The sequence below is a fragment of the Rhea pennata genome, chromosome 5 (genome assembly GCF_028389875.1).
Source record: "Rhea pennata isolate bPtePen1 chromosome 5, bPtePen1.pri, whole genome shotgun sequence".
Lineage (NCBI taxonomy): Eukaryota > Metazoa > Chordata > Aves > Rheiformes > Rheidae > Rhea > Rhea pennata.
Window position 1 is genome coordinate 2,985,882 of NC_084667.1, and position 20,983 is coordinate 3,006,864.

Below are 20,983 nucleotides of genomic sequence, written 5' to 3' on the forward strand. Positions count from 1 at the left end.
ACATTTAAAACAAAATCTATATGTAAGTCCACAAAATATTAAAGAAATGGAAATCCCTTAAATGAATACTTGAAGCAACTTCAAAAATTTCCCTGTAATTGGTCATACTTACGGACGGATAGGACAACAATCCCTGAGGTACCTGTATTGAAAATCAAGGATATGGTCATCTGCAGTCAAACTGGTAAACCTTGAGGAACGGGACTTATATGTGAAGAGCAGAAGGTCTATGCTCCAGAAAGGCCACAGCACAGACCTCTGATGGAAGGAGAGGGGGGTAACAAAGTTATAGCACATTGCATGAGTCGTTCCTCTTCTCACTACCACAGCAGCAAGATGTACTGCAGCCGTAAAAATAGCCCAAAACAGCAGCCATTAACCTTGCTTAAGATTTATAGAGGATGAAATAAGCAACATTTGCAATCAAGGGATCATGTTGTAGTAATTTTGACTCTTAAAGGTGTAAAAGACCTCTTCAAAAAACAGCTTGTTGTCGTCAACCAAGAAGAACCCAGGAGATGCAGTGAGGACTCAATAGCCAGCACTCTTTACCCTCCCCATCACACACAACCAAATCTGGCCAGACTGCGTTGACACATGCATCTGGGTGTTTGTGTGAGAACACAAGTGAGTGAAATCTGTGAGAGAAGGAGTGTGAGTGACTGCAATCAGTTTTATTTAAAATAAATATCGCCCTATCCTTGATACTGAATTGTCTTGAATTGTTACATTAATTTCTTTGAAGAGCACTAACACACGAGTTGTAAATTAACCATTGGATTGAAACGATGAGCACTAATATGAGTTGGGGAAGGTGCCTAGAGGGTTCTTACAGAGACAGACTAACTCTGATTTTATTTAATATCTTCAGTATGATTAGGAAAATGAAGATTAGAAACACACTGATGACATTTGAAGATGATTCTTCCCTGGGAAATGTTCTCTTCCTTCTCTGGGGACACGCATGCTAAACAGACATAAAATATGAAAGGACTAAGAGAGTCTGGGAAGATGGTTGGAAATAACAACACAAGATTTATCTAGGAAAACGCAAGGTGAAGAATCTGAAGGAAGGGAGGAATGCCCAGTGCAAGGATATTTAATTGGGATGAGGATTGTTTTGTCCACCTGGTAATGCATATATGAACATGGACAGAAAGGACTTCTTGAAACTTGTTGTACAGCAGCTAATTCTTATGTTATGTGACTAATTAAATAACTGTCATACTAATGTGAACAACAGCAGAGCCATTTAAGCTAGAAGATGTGTGCTAATTGAGAAGTACAAACTCAGGAAAAGGTCTTTATCTAGTTAGTTTTGCATTTTAATTTCAAAGAATGAGCAGGACAAAGGAGGACTGTAAATTCTCATAGCAATATAACACATCAATGAATGTAAATCCAAAAGCTGCTTTGCTACTAGATTTATCAAAAAAAAAAAAAAAAAAAGACTTCTGAGAAAGGAGAGGGAGTTTCCATTTCAAGCAAAGAGAGAGAGAGAGAGAGAGAGCTGAGCAGGCAGTAGGGACTGAGGGGTTCGAACTTGGCTCCCTTGGGCTCGAACTTGGCTCCCTTGGCTGTCTTAGCAGTTCAGCTCAGGGAAAGAGAATTCCAAAACGCTACCAAGCTACTCCTGTAAAATCACTCTGCAAGGATGCTGCTGGTGACCAGTACAAGAACTGGATTTGGCTCACCTGATTGCGAATGTCAGTAAGCAGATTCGTAATCAGAGAAAGCTGTATAAATTGCGTTTCCTACGCAATACGGAGAAGCATTTCTGGGGTGAGTCAATTCCTTGCAACATACGTGTGTGAAGCAGAGCTAACCAAGGAGTCTGTAGGACAAAGGTGTGACAGAAGCAGAGTGTTCATGGCTAAAAGTGATGGAATGACAAAACGTCTGAATAAAAGTGGCTGTCTGAAAGAGGCAAGAAAAGAAAGTAGTTTTAGCACTGGAAAAGTTGTGACACAAAAAAACCTCACGCGAAACAATGAAAATTGAGCCTGAGTATAGATAAAGCACTAGGGAAATAAGAATCAATCTTCCCCTGTTGGACGTGAAATACACAACTAACAGGACACGGAGACCAGGAGACCACGACTCTGTGGTCTGGTGGACGGTCTGCTGGGCTGGGCTCTCGTTCCCTCTGCTCGGGAACAGTCCCGGCCAAGGCCAGAGAGGTGAGGTGATGTCTAACAGGCACAACGGGGTGAAGGCATTAGCCTTTGAAGTGGGGTAAGCTGGTTCAAATCCCCTAAGGAATCTTGGTCCTCTACTCCGAATAAAAAGGAGACAACTCTTCCAGCAGAGCTGTCAGTCTAGTCCTGTTACTCGGTGCAGTCTGCACATGTACAATGTCAAAAAAACTGCAACTATGTTTTCCAGAAAATTTACTGCTTATCAAAAAGATATATATATGAACAAGTGGAAAGAAGAGAGTTCAAGTTTTTTCTCTTAGTCACGACTCATCTATAAGCCCACAAACAAATTAGGCAGACACAGGAACCATCAGAGCTCCCAGACGCTGTGATCTGGAAGAATTTCTTAGACCACACTAATGGAGAAGAGAGTTGCAAACTGGGTGCTGAGAAGGATAAATCCAACAAAACATCAAAGCCTTCAGCTGGTAGAAGTTTGCAAAGAATGAAAGGGTACTTTTTAAAAATGAACATTGTCTGATACATCCTATTTTGTACCCTAACGCATTAAACAATTGTGACAATAGATTTTGCTGTTGTTAAAAATAACTCGTCCCTGACTCCTCTCTCAAGTACTCCAGGAGTAACTCCTGAAGACAATACAGTTATATTCCAGCCACATACCTTCCAGACTCCAGCCCTTTGATTCTGCTGTGCACATGGATGGAGCAGCAAGGAAACCTGCCCTTTTCTGAAGAAAAAAATGAAACATGTGAAGTGAAAAAGAAATGAGATGTAGCAAGAAGAAATTTTAAAGGAATTATTACCAGAACAACTAGCCTTGAAAGAAATACATTCCTGTGTATTTATTTAAAGCATAAAGCCTCTGTGTTCCTCTCTCATACAAACACCTGGAGAAGGTTTTTATCATGTAGGAGGGTACAAGAGATGTTTTTTTCCTGGTTTTGCATTCAGACACTCAGGGAAATATTCAGCCACATTAAATAAAACCCCAGGTCAATAGAAAAGGCACATTTTCTCCTAGTATGCTTCTACAGGCCTGAGATTTTAAAATCTTGTTTCCACAAATATTATGCCAAAGGACCATCCTCCCATAAGTCTCTTCTGTCCCCAGCTGTGGCAACCTCAGCCTGTTCCAACTTGTATTTCATCAGGCTACAGGTCTGAGAGTCAGTCATACCATCTCCTCCCCTTGCCATGGGTCTTTCAGGCTGTGTGAGAAAAAGCTGTTTATGGCTCAGTTTTCCATCCTACCTGAGCGCAGATGAGTTGGAATAAAGATGAATGGACACAAACAACTGCTACCTCGTCTGGAGCCAATTCAAGAGAAGTCCAGCTCTACCTCAGGGGAGGCATGGGTACCGCAGAGCCACCGTCTGCAATGCTCCCTCCTCTCTCCAATCTGTCTCCGTGTGTGGAGCCATCCTGGCACAGCACCTGCCTTTCTTCACACAAGGTGCTGGAGGCATACATCTGTACTTTCTCATTTCCAGGCCATTTAGAGATCCTCTGAGTTTCTTATGTAACCATAGAATAGCTTCCCCAAAATCTGACTCTCTAAAAAGGCTGTTAGCCATACTTGTCACTTGTTCTTTTACTCCTTTTCTACCTGGCTTGTCAATTCTACGCATTTCTTGCAGCATGGTGACATGCAGCTGGGATTGGAGTAGAATACCTTGCAAATGTGTGGTCTTCACAGTTACCCAACTGTTTTCTCCTGGGATATGACTTGATCTCCTTAGCTGTATGGCAGGACAGCAAGAGAGGGAACACATGCACCAGAAGGTGAAGAAGAGTGGGCTTAGCAACAGAAAGTTATTGGCTAAGGAAGAGGCAACAGAGAGAAGAAATTTAATATTGATACTATGTGTTGCATTCAAAGTTAAAGAAAGAAGCAAAAGATTTTGCTGTGTGTTGCCAGTTGCACAGTTACTGGACACTACTCTTCTTCCTGTGTATACACAACTGTGAGGTAAGTACCAGTTATATGTGCACATAAAGACAGGAGGATGTGAAAGTGAAGAGCCTTACCTAACATTCATTTGGATAGCTAATCCAAAGAGAGACCTCTGAAGCACACTAACTGACAAGGACATTATAGCATACACAAGAATAATGCCCATTGTGAAACTTGGTGGAAAACATTTGCTATTCAGGGAAAAAAAGAAAAGATGCTTACCTATGCATCTCTAGAGCTGTTGACTTGAAAACAAGAAACAAATGAGCTTTATGCTGCAATAGTAAATTTAAGCTAGCAGATGTTTTATGATAGTTATATAGTGTGCATGTATGGGTTGTTGCATGCAAAGCACTCTGCAATGCTCGGTTTAAAAGTGACAGTACAGGATGGCCTAGTTTGCCAAATAAAAGGATAGTGTGCATGTCTCTTAAGGATATGCAGGATTTTGTTTTTCAGTAAAAATTCATAATGCTAAGGGCTTTCAGATTCCCTGCTGAAGAGTAAGTATTTTCCAAGAGCATTTTTAAAAATAAAATTTAATAATATACTAAAAAAAAATACAATAATACATTTTTAAAATGAAGGAAAGGTGTATACAAGCAGTAAGTAAAAAGAAAACACTAACACATTTTAGCCATTGTTTTTAAACCAAGAGAGACAGAATGATACATTAAAAAAATAAAAATAAATAAATAAATAAGACCCTTGGGTCTAGTAGCGCAAAGGCATGAATATTTTTTCACTGAGTCCTGACATTCTGCAGCAGAGCTGGTGCTGTGTCATGGGTGACTTCACAGGACTCAGAGTCATCCCGCTAGGAAACAAGGGCTACTGCTCAACGAGGACAAGCAAGATTCCTGCCTTTGGCAGTGCCTGTCGGTCTAGCCCCAACAGTCATGAAATAATACAACCAGCTCAGTGCAATGATTAGCTGAAGCCTAATGCAATGAAATAAAATGGCTTGACCAGTCTTTGTACTGCTCAAGGAGTTCTGCAGTCTAAGTCATGCCGATGCCCGTAGGAGCAGATCTATAGTATCTGATATTTTAAAATGTTGCCTGAAGTTATTTAACTCTAGTTGTTTTCTGGCTACATCCCTTCCCATCTGTTTATTTCTAGAGCAAGAATTTGAGCCATGCCAGGCTTTGGAGGAAAAAAAAGCCCTAACAGACTAAAATAATTTGCTGCCAAGTAATGAATGATGACACTGAATTACAAACGAAGGTCAGATGTCCTCTAGTGTCCATACAGTGGACATCAACATTCCTGATGCTGAAAAAGACCCAGTTACTCCTGAGGTGGCAGCAACAGAGATGATTTTCCATTGTCACTCTGATCAACTGCATAAACCAACATCTGTGCTTCATTCAAAAGAAAAATGTCTGTGCTAACTACTTAGTCTGTGTGATGGCAGGCTTCTGCCCACCATCTGAAGTTCAGATGTACCATCTGTGAATTCTTTCCACAGCTTTCTGCTCCTCCAAAAGGCATCTAGACTACTGGGTTTTCTCATGGGATTTTAGTTACTCCAAACAATTTTAAGAGCTCAGAACAACTGGATTTTTTATTTCAATTTGAGATGATTGCAAACTGAAATTTCTCTCTCACAGAAAAATCTAATACTTCTCCTGAATCCAGACCAAAGCATTTGTCAAAACCTCAGGGGAGTTGGTGAAATTTTTGTCCCAGAAAAAAAGAAAAGAAAAGAAAAGAAAAGAAAAGAAAAGAAAAGAAAAGAAAAGAAACATTGAAATTTGACATTTGCTTTGCTCCTGTGTCGAAACAGAGTCCTGGGAGAGAAAATTCAATTTCTGATATCTGTCTAGAGGACAGAGGAAAATGTGGGCAAGTGATACCCCCATGGAAAATCTCAGAAGACTGCACAGCAGCTCAGGCAGACTCACGTCAACAGCCAGCTGACCCAGTCTGACTTAGTTCAGTTCAGTTCATCTCACCAACCTAGCCATTCGCATCAATCCAGCACCCTGTAAAGAGTTTCACTTAGATTTGGTCAACAGAAAACGATGCAAATTCAGAAAAAAACTACCTTCCTTTGAAAATGACAAGGAATTCTCTCCCAGCTTTAATTACAATATATCTACTGCTGACTTTTTACCTAGCTAAATGTAGATGACTTTAGAAAATACACAGTCAAAGCACAGAAAGATCAAATAAACAAACTGGAAGAAATATGACCAGTGGACTGAAATTCAGTGTGATTCTGACATTTATTTATTTAAATATATGAATTAGAGCTCTTCTGATGTTGGAGTAACAGTCACTGTACTTCTAACCCCTCTTCTCCCAGTTTCTGGGTCACCGATTGCCCTGAGACAACAGCCTTAATTTGTCTCCAAACCACTTCCACAACAGCTTACTCAAGGTCCACGACCACAAAGTACAGGGCCATTTTTCTCCAGTTTCTCTTGTAAAGCCCTACCATGGGCCTCAAGTGCTGTGAAGAGCCAGTAGAAGGTTATAGAGTTATACCAACTTAGAGGGAATAACCGCTCTTGTAAACTGAGGTGCAGCATGGCACTGAAGTGTCTCCCTATGTCAGAATTTCATGACCAGAAAGAGAGCCATTTCAGTGCTCAAAAGCATAAAAACTTTCAAAAGACACTTGATTGATGGAAGAACGGGAGCCCGTCGTACTTGGTTTGTCATGGCCCTCTCCCTGCCCCCAAAGGCAGCTGCCAAAATGGAGATGGCTTTGGAACAGCAGAACTGAATGTCAAATCATATATGAATTGGCAAAGAACGTGTATACTGAATTTCCTGGATCTTTCTAATGCAGAGCCTATTTATTTGCCTATCTAAGGAAATGCTTTGTGCTCCATGGGAAAAGTATTCTTAGTTTTCTCACTGTGTTCCTCACAGGTATGTCTGGGAGCATTTGCTGCTGTTTCCTTAACACAGAAGTATAGTTGTTCATGCTGTGTTCTGCCAGATGACTTCTTCCTTCTTTTATCATCATTTTTATAAAAATAGTATTGATTGTTAATTAGAAAAACCATCCACCAAAACATCCTGTTTGTTTTAAACACAGAGGTAAGAGCCACTGTCTTCCAAGAGAAGGAAGAAAAACCTGAGAATAGAGCATTTCTCATCTGTGCAGAAGAGAGATCAAAACTGAACGTTATTTTCTAAGTAGCCAAGAAAACAAATCATATAAGAATTCAGACCTCTGACCACCTCTGAAGCAGAAAGCTAATGGAAACAGCATCTCACTGGGGACATTACTGTATATCATCACCTAACAGTGACCCTGAGGGAAATGAAATTGAAGAGAAATGGAGCAGTGTGTGAAGGAGGTGGAACCGTTCTCATTTCTGAATCTGCAGCAAAATAGTCTGATTAGATATAAAGCGCAGAAAAAAGAATAAACACCAAAGGAAAAATATTTCCAAGCTTTGTAAAGAAATGACATGCAGATTGAGAGAAGGGCAAATTTCTCTGTTTCTAGCTATTTTTTAAGAATACTGGATAGATCACGACTTGTTCAGAAAAGAAACTGCAATTTAGGGGACTGCAGCTCAGCCCCTTGTGGGGAACAGACCGCAGAGAGCTGAGCATCCAAAGTTCATTGAAAACTTTCTACAGAAACCAAAGCTTCTACAGAAGCCAAATTTCTTGTAGAGACAATTTTCCGATATTTCAGATCTCTTTGTTTTTTATTTCTGAAGTGGTTGGTCACTGTAGTTCACAATCTTCCTAGGCATGAAGACCCTGCAGGCTGCAAACCACTGCTGGGTGTCAAACTGCTCTGTGAGTTATGTAGTCAGTTGTGAAGCTTATACCTGTACATGGGAAGTGTCTAATCAGCTCCTACAAGTACAACATTAGTGCCAGTTAGCTACTGAAAATATGTTAGGAGGAAGAGGGTTGATTCTTTCTTCATGGGATTGATAGAGAGATAAGGAGGTTTATGGTGGGAGTCTTAGCACTGGGGCGTTGATGGGACGCTGGGGAGCTGGTGAAGTGGGCAGAGATACATGCAGGCTGGCACAGATTTTACACGGTGGCCACCATCATTGCTGGTAGCCCTGGCCACAGCTGGCACTCACAGCTCCAGCTGCCATCCTCGCAGCAGCTATGGCTGCTGCAGCAAGCAGTACCCAAAGCAAGCTCTGTTTGGAAACCCTTGCTTCATGTAATATGTATTTCCATTTGATGTTTCCAGGCGGTATTCAGGACAAAGCTCTTTTTACTGAAAAAGCACCAAAATGCAATAATGAAAGCAAGTACACTTTGATAGGTTTTGCAGTGCAAGCTTTAAAGGCTGTAAGTACTAGAGCCTCTTCCCACTGAATTTAAATGCAATCCTTATTTCTCACTCAGAAGAGTCCTGGGCCACAGGAGGCAAATGGCAGGGAGGACCCCTGCCTGCAGGCGACGGCAGAGTGTACATGCTCCTGAGCCACAGCCTGCAGTCCTGTTTGCAGTTCCATGAGCAGGAACCACAGAGCTGCTGGGTCACCCAAGTGTTTCTCCACTGGCCCTTTCTCTAGCTGCTCCAAAACCGCTGCAGGCAAGGATGCTACTGGAGGCTGTCCACAGCGCCAAGTGGCTCCGGCTGGGCATGCACTTTTCCCCATAAAACTTGCCGTCCAGGTTGGAGAGCCAGCTGCCCATTGTTGGCTACCTGCTGAGGGCACGTAGGAAACCCCCATGAAGCTGGCACCCCTGCGGAGCAAGTATGCATGCAGACGGCACCACGGTTCTCCTCCCTCGTCCTGCTTAGTGCACGCTGAATGAGTTTGACTCCACGGACTCAAGGACAGCCAGCTCAGGTTGCTTCCTCCAATACTAATGCGTAAACAAGTTACCCACTTGTTTTTTCAGATAATGTTATACACAGAGAGCAAAATGCTGTAGAGGATCCGCTCTGGTTCCTCCTGTAGAAATGGAGCATGTATAATTACCAATGTGGGTAGCAGTCCATCTCATATCCTTACTTATGCCAGTGAAGGGTATTATCTCATTATGTTAGCTTAGCAGCCTTCTTTCCCTGGAATTTGAAATAAGCAAGGCACATAAAGGAATGATGAAACAACTAATTATAAGAGACATTATTTCAAAAACTGCACAGTAGTCAAAATCCATTAATGGACTATTTTACATCATTAAACTACTTCCAAGAAAGTATCTAGGCTATTTCAGCACAAACATTTCTATATTGAAAATGTAACTTGAACCTAAGTCTGCGGTTAGCTATTTTTTGAATGAGTATAATATGTGCTTTCATTTAGGACAGGGAAAAGATGAGTGAAATTTTTAACTTCATTATTTCTATCATCCAAAGTAATTTAGAAGATAGTCCTGCTACATGGAGACTCTTCTGCACTAGAATGCTAATAATGACTAATGTCTGTGGAAAAAAGAAAATAGAGCTGTTAGCAAAGACTTGTTTCAGTACATGTGTAGGACTTATTTCAATAAGAAGTGCTATTCTGATGCAAAAATGGAATACATCTTGGACTTCAGAAACTTCTTGGGTACATTTTTTTAGGTTATAATACAGATAGGCTTTGTTTTGGTCGTCTAACTCAGTTCTTCCACCTAACCGAATCTCAAGCTTCACTCTTTCTTTCCTGCATATCAACCCCAGGGAGAAAGATGCTGCAGGGCTGAAGCTGTCTTTCATTACATCTGTGAAATATTTTGGTCAGGATTCAGCTGCAAGTGGAACCCTGCTGTCAACCCTTCAGTAATACGGGAGTGAAAGAATTGTCCTCAATGGATTGATGCATCCAAAGGCAAGAAAGGTTGCTGCGTGGAGCCTGAGAGCAGGATGTGGGCCTCAGCTACTATAATACAAGCAGCTCATCTAGGAGCAGCTCTGTCCTCCACCAGACTTGTTAAAAAGCCTTTTTCCAACTGAATCTTTTCTTTATCAAGATATTATTTTTTTCTTTTGAGAAGGGAGAAAACAAAACTGTTTGATGAACCATTTGTGTCTCCTTCCTTAGCAAGAACAACATTCTGACAGAACCCATACAGAACTGCGAGGTAGTCCAGGTGATGGAGCCTGCTCTGGCCTCCAGGATGTTCTAACTGACCCACCACCTAAGAGGTGATGAGAAGAGTTGACAGGGCAGTCAAAGTCCTTCTGCTGCACACAAGTCTCATGGCCCAAGAAGAGCTTCCCCGCCACATGTATGTCACACTGTGCAAGGCAGGTCAGAGGCCCTACTTACAGCAGAAAACTCTTGGAAAGGTGGTACCTACAGACAGAACCGGTTGAAACCGCTGACTGAATGCTGGCAAGAGGGATGCACCTGTTACATTTGAGCTCTGGGCCATATATATGTCAGTAGCTAGTTAACAAAAAACGGGTCTGGAGACAATGCTCAAGAGTGTGGAGCTTTGTTAGTGAGTTTGGTAGCAGGACCAATAAAGTTCATTGTTGAGTTTTGCTACAAATGGCTTCCTTTGTGCTGCAGCTTTTTACACCAGCTTTTAACTAGACCTACTGGTTGTACTAGCCTGACTGAGGGCATGATCTTCCCAGGAGACTTTGGTTCCCATGGACTGAAAAGGAGACTTCTGAAACATCGCTAGAATTACACTTGGGCTTCTGAAGTGGTCCTCTTCACCTAGGAAACTTCCTGCGCCCTCTGTCCCAGGAAGTGAACAGCAGAAAATCAAGACCGAGTGAATTGCGGTTTTTCTCTCTCCCCACCCCACATATATAAATGTATATATATGGGGGAAATGTTGATTTTAAGGCTCACATGAGGAAAAAAAAAAAAAAAAAAAGTCCAGCTGGCACTCATAGTAGGCAGCTTGGTCCGTCCGGTGTCCTACCATGCCTCATTGCACTGACTCATCTCAGCTCTACCTCTTAGGACTTCAGCCTTCAGATGGAGGCAAGTTTGCTGTGGAAGCCAGGACAGAGACATGGCAAATTCACTCCCTGTGCTTGGAAAATTGCATGATCCAGGAAGCGGTGCAGCCTGACAACCAGGAAGCCCCTGCAGAGGGGGAGCTGAGCTCAGCCCCTCTGGGGTGCCCACGTGTGCTGCAGGCTTGGGGGGAGCAAACAGGTGGAGAAGAGGCAGGAGGATGGTGTATGGGTGCGATCATGAATTTTGAAGAGCACAGTTTGAACACGAGTTTGACTGTGTCACTCAAAAGTGAACATTTGCAGCGGCCACAAATTCTAACAGCTCTTCTTGGTCCAGGAACAGGCTCGTTGCAAACACTTCCCAAGGGAGGGGGAAGAACCTTGTTTAGAGCCTGAGCTGTTTGTACAGGAGGCGGTTGAAAAGAGATGCTAGAGCAACATTAAAAGAAGCTGATCCTTCCCTCTAGATCTGGAGCAATGCAGATGAAACAAGGCAGAGAGCCAAATGTCTGCATAATTACACCGATCTCCCAAGAGGACGACTGAACAAAAACCTTCCTTTTTTTTTTTTCCTTTTCTCTCTCTCGTTCTCCCTTTTTCCTTTTTCCTTTTTTTTTTTTTTTTTTTTTTGGCTTGGCTCTATGCCTTTTAAGGGGCAAATTTCAACAGAAAAAGATGGGCAGGGACGGGAGCGCCCAAGCCCCGCTGGGCTCGGCGCTGCACTTCTCCCGACGGCCAGCGGAGGCTGCTGTGGGTCGCCCGCATCCGGAGGGCCGGAGGGGACCCGCACCCGGCACGTCCCTTCCTGGGCAGGGCTGGGAGCCTCCACGCTGCTGCTGGAGCCTGGGCAGCACGAACGCGGAGTCCCACCTTGCGGCGATTGCCCTTGGAAGGGGAAAAAAAAAAAAAAAAAAAAAAAAAAAAAGAAGAAAAAAAAGGGGGGGGAAGGCGGGGGAGGGGAGAAAAATAAGGATGCCACCGGAGCTGGCAGCTTCCTTCCGAATTAAAACTCCTGGGGAAGCTCAAGCCGAGCCGCAAACGGGAGAAGGGTGGGGAACAGGGAGGATTTGGAGACGATGGCTGGGAACTTGGTCACTCCCACCGCAGCGGGGGGAGCCGAGCACAGGCCCCGCGCCGTCTGCGCGGGGGCGCAGGCTCCCGCGGGCGGCTCCGCTCCCGGCTTCGGCTGGGTGGCCCTGCCCGGTACGTGGTGGCAACGCGGCCGGGGGCTGCTCGCAGCCCTCCTGTAACTTGCCCTCGAGTTTTGCTGGGAAAACAAAAGCAAAGCAAACAATTCCCCTCCCCCGGCCCCAAAATAAAGCTCGGCACCCCCCGGGCCGGTCGAAAGGGCTCTATTGTGGCTTTTAAATGAGACATCGTTGCCACGGCTGGCCCCTCCCCGAGCTAGCGGGGAGCCGCCGGTATCCCTGGAAGCGAGAGGCAGCGGGGAACAAAAGGCAAACTCCGAAGTGACATTGGGAATAAAAGGGAGCTTTGGTTACCCCCGGGGAAAGGTCGAGGGGGGAGGCCGCCTCGCCGCCCGCGCACGCCCCGCGGGCAGAGGCCTGGCGAACCGCACGGCAGCGCGGGCAGCGGGCGGGAGCCGCGCTCGGCCCCGGCCGCGGCCCCGCGGCCTGCGAGGCGGCGGGGAAGGAAGGGCAGGGCCGCAAGGAAACGGCTTCAGAAGCTGCGTTCCCCTTCGGGCGACAGCAGTACGGACTGCAAACGCGTGCATAACCATGCACACATACCCGCTCCCCGAGACGCACACGCCTCGCGTGTATGCATGCGTGTTTGTGTACATGTGTGCGTATATATGCGTATGCAAACGCAAGCACGTGCCTCCTAAAATATCTGATGTAACATACTGGCACCTATATATAAAAATAAATAGATAGATCCCAACAGGAATCCATTTTTAGGTATTTACTGATAAGTATTTAGCTTTGAATTTATATCTGTATAATCCATACCTACATTTTTTGACTCTCTCTCTAGTACAACTCTTTGCAAATTGTCTCAGCAACCACCTCCCAGTCGAAATCACCTTGACTTAGGTGTATCAGAGATGCTTCTGGGTCACTAAATGGTCTTGTACAGATGCGCTGAGAGTGTTGTGGCAGTGGCAACTCATAGGCGTTGTGGAAGATTAATAAGGGCAATATATTAATCACTAATAAGAAGGGTGTCAGTGGCAGGTCGCATATGGGCATGATCCCCGCTGCTCTCTGGGGCCTTCATCCTGGCTGCCCTTTGCTCCCGAGCACCATGCCTGGTGCTGTCTGTCCCTCCAGACCAGGAATGCCCTGGCCAAGGACAAGACAGGGGTGAAGGATCAGAACCAAAGGGTTCGGCTGTCTTATGGGCCCAGGGAAGGTGGGAGGGGAAAGGACCCTCTTGCAAGTGGGCTGGTCACGAAAGGGCCCCCAAGAAATCCCATGTGCAAGAGCCTCCATGCCCCAAGCAGCTGGAGGAGCAACTGTGCCTGTGCTGGGGAGGAGGGAGGATTTTCGGTTCAGGCTTTGGTTGCTTTGGTTTTTTTCTCGAATTCCCACACCAGGGGAAGACATTTTGACCCATCTGCTGCGGAGTTTTTCACAGTTTAATGAAATAACCGGGACAGGGCGATGTTCCTACAGAGCTGAATTATCCCGCTGCGTCCTGGGCACAGTTGTCCCCCCAGAACGCCCTTGCAGGAGCGAGTCTGGGGAGCAGCCCCGGGACGAGCTCGCCCCCCTCGTCCCCATGTGCCACACGGGCAGGGGGCTGCTCCCCGCACCCCGTGGGGACAGTGACGCAGGTCCTCCCCACGCGGCGACTGCCAAAACAGCCACCCTGCTCTTCCCTCCCGGCCACTCTTGATTTCTGGGGGCTACGGGGGCAGGAGATATATATTAGCCCCACATTCATAAGAAATTAGTGATGAAGTTCCACAGAGCTCGCCGGGGATCGGCCAAGGGTGTATGTGTCGGGGCGGGGGAGAATTGCAACTGCTGTTTCTCCTGTTTGCATGCGAAGGGGTTTTGGAGGGTAATTTAAATCTCTCTATAGATTTGTGCTAGATTTGTGCTGATGAAAAAACGGGACAGAAGAAAGAGCTGAGCTGCAGCTCTGTTCTTGCCCACTTTAACCGGGCTCCTCCAGCAGCGGCTCACGCCGCGGCGGGGAAGCTCGTCGAGCCTTTTGCTCCGACAGCGGGTGACGGCTCACAGCAGCCCGGTGACTGCAGGAAAGGACACCCCGGCGTCGGGAGCGGGGCAGGGAAGAGCTGGACACTTCGTGCTTGCAGCAGGAAGTCGCATGGGCTTGGCGCAGGGAAACGCGCACTTCTGAACAGTCCCGCTGGGGACACGGAGCGCCTTTTGCCTTTGCATTGATAAATTGCACCTAAAAAATAATAATTTCTCTATTTGAGAAAGAATTTGCCTACAAGTTGTTTGGGCCCCTTCTCCTCTCCCCATTGAGATCAGATGCTTCAAAGGTTTTAGGCACGTACTCCGACCCAAATACCCCAGGCGCCCTGTCACCCTTAAGCATGTGCGTAAGTGCTGTGCTGAATCGGGCCCGCGCTGCCGCGTGAGCTCCGCTTGCGGGGGAAAGGCGCAGCGGAGCAATCACTTCCAGCCGAAAGTGCTTCCAGGAGGGGAGAGCGATCTGGGGTAAGGAGCTGAGAAGAGGTGCCGGAACTGGTAGAAATGTCCTTCCCCCTCCGCGGCTGCTTGCTGCCCGGCGAGATGGGTGGCAAGCAGTAGCTGGAGCCTTTCCGCGGCTCTGGCTGGGCGAGCACATTTGATTCCTCTTGGGGAGGCACGGCAGTTCGTATTTAAAAAAAAAAAAAAAAAGAAAAAAGAAAAAAAGAAAAAAAAGAAATAAAAGGAAAGAAAAGAAAAAAGGAAAAAAAAGACATTGTTGTCTTTGGAGAGCCCTGTGCGCACTTTCAAAAGCTGATCCTTGAGTTCCCAGCCCCCGCAATCCAGTTGATGAGGAAACGCGCTGCGGTCTTGGTGGCACCGTTTCCATTGGGATTGGCACCATTTGATTGACAAAGTCTCCCATTCTTCCACCTCTCGAGTGTTATCAAACGGATTGTGTGGGGTCAGAAGCTATTGAAGGGACGTCCGTATAGCCGCGTTCTGCAAACACGGGGTGAAGACCGTGCCTTTCTCACGAAAATGCTTCCACCAGGCAAAACGCATCTCATCTTCCCTGCTCTCCTCCTTAGCATTTCCTTTTAACTCGAGCGTTTTACTAAGCAGCATCACCAGGTAAACGAACACATCCCTAGAGGCAGCCTAGGCAGGACCCTGTCGGGGCGGCCACGCTGCCCGGGGGGTGCGGGGAGACAGCTCCGGCAAACGAAAGTTGGGGTGGAGGGTTGAAAAAAAGAAAGGGTGAACGGATGGGGACAGAGCAACAGTAAACAAGCTTTCTTGCTTGCTAGTTGTCCGGGGTTTGATTTGCCATCTTACACTAATTTTGTGGTGGGAAAGGAGGAGCAAAGCCTAATCTGCTTCCATTTCACTAGATTGAGCTAATGGGGGGGGGGGGGGGGGGGAGTGCGGCTGGGACCTTGCGGAGTGTAGATGTGCCTGCATGTGCTCGGTGAATTTATAAACTAACCGATTAAACCTCCAAGGAGAGTTTCACGCCGCTCCCCAGCGAAGGCGCGGTGCGAGGTCTCGCCCTAACTTCCCTTTGCAAGACCCCGCGCAGAGCCCAGGCTGGGCTCACTCGGGAGATCCTCAGCGAGCAGCTTAACCTGCGCTGGAGCTGCCCAGAGGATAAGGAAGCCGGGCGGGCGGTGGGCTGCGCGCTGCGGGCGACTCCGCGGGGGGAGCCGGGCTCGCTGCCCCAGCTCCTGCCCCACGGCCAGCGCCGTCACTCTCTGCCCTTCGTCCCGGACGTGAGTCCGCCGCAGAGTTACTGTGGTGAATCCTTCGGTAAATCCTTTCCTCAATCCCCCCCACTCCATCCCTTTTTAAAGCTAATAAGACAGGTACGGAGCTGACGGGTGAGAAATCCGGGGGGACAAGACAGGCTCGCGTGTCTCTCCGCAGGAGCAAAACGAAAGACCGTAGTGAAAAACATGCGCAGGAAAGAAAGAAAAAAAATGTAAAAAAAAAAAAAAAAAAAAAAAGGAAAGAAAGAGAGCGAGAGAGAGGTGAAGGTGGGAAGAGAAATATTCCGGGGACCGGGACAGACAAGGTATAAGATTTGGAAAAGAAACGAGAAGATGGGGAAAGCAACCGCCTTTCTAGCCCGAAGTCGCCCTTCGGCGCTTGGGGGAACGCCGCGGACTCCCAACAAGCCCCTTTTCGGGGTGTTCGGGCTGGAGGGAGCCGATGCCGAAAGAGGCGGCTGAGAAGATGTAGAGGAGCTGAAGGCCTGATTGAAAGAAAGTTCCCGCGATTATATTTGTGTGGAAAAGCTCACCTCTTGCAGAGCTCTAAAGTGTAATCAAGGCTGAGGCTTACACTTGAAGGATGTTAACTCTCATACGGGAACCTACTTTCTCCTAAACGGTTTCTTGCCTACTGAATGAGAGCCTCCCAATTGAAGCAAAATGATCCTTATGTACTAATATCAAGCACGGCCACAAAGCGACCGGCTATTTATGCTGCCACTTTAGACAAAGATATTTAGTTATTCCCGGGTAGCAAGTGCCCTTTTGCATTTTTAAGCACGAACCAGCCGAGCACAAACATATTTACAAGTGCAATTACTAAATAGTTGTTTGACACTTCAGAGTCACTGGGTTAACTGTACCTTCGCTGCAATTTTCTTAATATTCAGGTAATCGCTTTATTAAATGACTTTCCCAGGACAGTGGGCCGGGGTGTGATGTACTTAGGGGAGGTTTCTCGTCTCGGGAACACCCGAGAAATGTGAGCTTTGGAGACACTGGACAACTTGGGAGATTTCTGCAAAGACCGGAGTGACATTAGCTCCTCGCCGTACATGCGTGTGCCTGGAAATAGGCTCTTTTGTTTTCACACCAGATCCGAGAACAAATCCGAAAGTGCTAGAAATTGCACTTTATTGGAAACTGCAGGAAATTCACTGGCAAGGTGGTGTAGCAGATGAGCCCAGAGGTCTTCTCCATCCCCGCTGCCGCGCTGTATAAATAACTTTAGAAGGCAGCTTCAGGTTCAGAGGGACCACGACAGCCTGTGACACTCCTTCCCTTGGAGAATGGCGAGCGACATATTGCTCTAACCTATTTTTTCAGCAGTCCCTCGCCCCAGGCAACCGAATGACTGCTCATCTTTGTAAACTTGCATCTTCTTCCTCTTGGAAGTAGTAGTAATAATAATAATAATAATAAACCCTAGGGAAGTGTACGGAACTTGTGGTTTTAGGGAGAGAAAGGATGCTCTCGCTGGGGGATTGGAGGTCTTAGAAGACATAAGAAGAAAGCAGGCCCCCGAGATGGTAACTGTCCGGTGGTGGCCGGCCGGGCGCGGGGCGGGGAGCGGCGGCCCAGCGCCGCGTCCCGGCTCCCCCTGGCCGCCGCAGCCCGGCGGGGGGCGAGGGCAGCCGGGGTCCCCGCGCTCGCCGGCGCCCAGCCCCGGCTCCGCAGCTCTCCCCGAGCCTGGCCGGCAGCCTTGCCACCGGCGAGCCGCTTTTAAATCCTTTCACCCGGCCGAAATGGGGCTTTTTGCACTGCCTTCGCTTCCCCCATCCATAATATTGCCACCCCTCGAGAAAAATAAAATGAATTGTGCTCACGGGGTCTCTCTCCCCCTCGCTCTCTCTCACACACATTTTTTTTAAGACATAAAAAAAAAAATCCTGACAAGTAAAACTTAAAGGTGTTTACCTTGTCATCAGCATGTAAGCTAATTATCTTGGGCAAGATGTAGGCTTCTATTGTCTTGTTGCTTTAGTGCCTATGCCCCGCCTCTGGTGGCAGCCTAAAACCTGGCGTCTGGCTAAAACAAACGAAAGGCAGCCCTGAGCCTCCACTCAATCCAATTAAGGCGGACTTCGTCCACTCGGTTACGTGTACATCCAACAAGATCGGCGTTAAGGCAACACCAGAATATTTGGCAAAAAAAAAAAAAAAAAAAAAAAAAAAAAAAAAAAGATTTGCCTCCCCTTCCTTTTTTTTTTTTTTTTTTTCCCCAGCCGCCGAATCATGTCGATGAGCCCAAAGCATACGACTCCTTTCTCAGTGTCTGACATCTTGAGTCCTTTGGAGGAAAGCTACAAGAAAGTGGGCATGGAGGGCAGTAACTTGGGGGCTCCCTTGTCAGCCTACAGACAGTCTCAGGTTTCTCAGCCGGCCATGCAGCAGCACCCCATGGGCCACAACGGAACGGTGACGGCCGCCTACCATATGACAGCGGCAGGGGTCCCCCAGCTCTCCCACGCTACGATGGGGGGCTACTGCAATGGGAACCTGGGCAACATGAGTGAGCTCCCGCCTTACCAGGACACCATGAGGAACAGCGCTTCGGCCACAGGATGGTACGGCACCAACCCGGACCCCCGCTTCTCCTCCAGTAAGTGAGCCCTGGGGCTGGGGGGCGGCGGGGGGGGGGGGGGTGCTCCGCGCCGGGGTGAAAGTAGGTCCGAATCGCAGCTGTTTTCCTCCCCCCCCCCCCGCTCGCTCTGCCCCAGCATCGCGTCCGGTGCCTCCTGCCGCCGCCGGGGTCCAGGGCAGCCCTCCGGGGCTGCCGGCGGCGGGGGGGAGGCAGGCAGCCCCCCGCGCTGCGAGGCAGCCGAGCTCGGCGCTCGCCGGCCGCCCGGCGTGGTGGGGCGGACGGACGGACGGATGGACACGACGGGCGCGGGAGCCGGCGGTGCCCGGCCGCTGCCCGGCGCCGGCGGGGCGAGGAGGGAGCCGGAGGGGCAGGAGCCGCGTCCCTGGGGGGCGGCGGGGGACGGGGGGGAGCGGAGCGGAGCGACCCCGCTGCCGGCGCGCCGTCCCCTCCAGCGGCGCCCCCCCCCCCCCCCCCGGCCCCGGTCCGGCCCCGGTCCGGCCCCGGCCCGGCCCCGGCCCCGGCTCGGTGTCCCCCGGGGCAGGGCAGCGCGGGGGGCGAGCGGGGCTCTGCGGAGTGGCGGCGGGCTGCGGGGAGGCGGCGGCGGCGGCGGGGCGCGGGGGCCGCTCAGGCCGGGCCGAGCCGCTCACAACGCGCCGTCTGCTCCCTTGCAGTCTCTCGCTTCATGGCCCCGTCCTCGGGCATGAACATGGGCGGCATGGGCAGCCTGGGCTCCCTGGGCGACGTGAGCAAGAGCATGGCCCCGCTCCAGAGCACGCCGCGGAGGAAACGGAGGGTCCTTTTTTCCCAGGCCCAGGTTTACGAGCTGGAGAGACGTTTCAAGCAGCAGAAATACCTCTCCGCCCCTGAGAGGGAACATTTAGCCAGCATGATACACCTCACCCCGACTCAGGTCAAAATCTGGTTCCAGAACCACCGCTACAAGATGAAGCGCCAGGCCAAAGACAAGGCTGCGCAGCAGCAGATGCAACAGGAGAACGGCTCTTGCCAGCAGCAGCAGTCTCCCAGAAGGGTGGCAGTGCCAGTGCTCGTGAAGGATGGCAAGCCCTGCCAAGCAGGCTCCAACACACCCACGGCAGCCATCCAGAGCCATCAGCAGCAGGCAGCTACAGCAATCACGGTGGCCACCAATGGCAACAGCCTCGGACAGCATCAGAGCCACCAGACAAACAGTGCGGGGCAGTCTCCAGACATGGGACAGCACTCGGCCAGCCCTTCCTCTCTGCAGAGCCAGGTCTCCAGCTTGTCTCACCTAAACTCTTCGACTTCTGACTATGGCACTGCCATGTCTTGCTCCACCTTGCTATACGGTAGGACCTGGTGAAAGGATTAAACAAAGCAAAACAAAAAAGGAAAAGAGAGAGAGAGGAAAAAAAAAAAACAGATTTCCCCAGTCACACAAATCTTCTGCCCTGTCCAAACTACTGGGTGTTTTTCTTTTCCGTTTTTCCTTTCATTTTTTAATGCTTCTTTTTGTTTTTGGTTTAACAGAGTGGTTCTCTGAGTATCCCTCAGAGAGAGAGAGAGAGTGACTTTTTTGTTTGGTTTTATTGCTACTGTTGATGGTTTTGGGTCCTTTTTTTTTCTTCTTCCCCAAGGTTGTTAAATGGGGGTGTTAAAAAAAAAATTCTGACTAATACCAATGGAGCAGTCTGCAGAAAGGGGACCATCGGTAGGCATGGTCTGAAGGCTTGGATTTCAGATGTACACTTTGCCAGCGTCTAGGACTTGCATGTAAATATAGAGATTTTGGGGGATGGGGTGGCTTTCCCCAAAAAAGCATTCGCGTCACCCGGACACAAGAAGCAGCTTTCCCCCGTCCCCTCGGTCTCCTCTCGCAGCCCCACCGTCAGGGCCAGCGGATGGAGATGGGGAGTCATCAAAGGCTTGGCTTTTATTTTCCTCCTTACGTTTGATGTGAACCTGTAGCTGTATAATGCTGTCAAAAGTTGGACTAAACTCATAGTTTTTAGTAACCTGCATATTTTGTTGTAAAAAGAAAAAAAATACAATCAAGCAAACCAACCCCCACCTTTTTTATGGACACTGATCGCCCCGTCGTAAATCCTCTGGCAGTTTGTTATTTGCGCACGCCGCCTTTTCCTGTTGTAACTTATGTAGATATTTGGCTTAAATATAGTTCCTAAGAAGCTTCTAATAAATTATACACACTACAAATATTCTTTTTTTATTTCCCTTTGGTCCCCTCCCCAGTCTCTCCCTTCCTCTTTATTTTTTAAATTATTATTATTATTTTTTGCTTGATGGAGAAACAACCCGGGATGCTCCCAAATGCAGGACAGCTGCTCCTCCGAGGGTCCGGGCTCTATTCCTAGAGGGAGACTGCGCCAGGGAGTTCATGGGAAACAGGATGAGGCCCCAGCGGGGAAAAGTGACAGACGAAGGTGCGGGGTTGATAAACGCGAGAGTGAAGGGATCGAGTCCAAACTGATCAGCCCGCTTGCGTCGGGGGGAGCTGCGATACTTTTTGCTAGAGCAAGCAAAGTAT

General features: G+C 48.1%; 1 protein-coding gene across 1 annotated transcript; it reads left to right on the plus strand.

The window, feature by feature from the left end:
- Positions 1 to 13,425: 13,425 nt before the first annotated feature.
- NKX2-1 (NK2 homeobox 1) lies at positions 13,426 to 19,798 on the plus strand. The gene is made up of 3 exons (XM_062577518.1): positions 13,426 to 13,468; positions 18,097 to 18,474; positions 19,128 to 19,798. The coding sequence occupies exons 2-3, from the start codon at positions 18,108 to 18,110 to the stop codon at positions 19,796 to 19,798; spliced, it is 1,038 nt and encodes a 345-aa protein (XP_062433502.1). The 5' UTR covers positions 13,426 to 13,468; positions 18,097 to 18,107.
- The last annotated feature ends 1,185 nt before the right edge of the window (positions 19,799 to 20,983 follow it).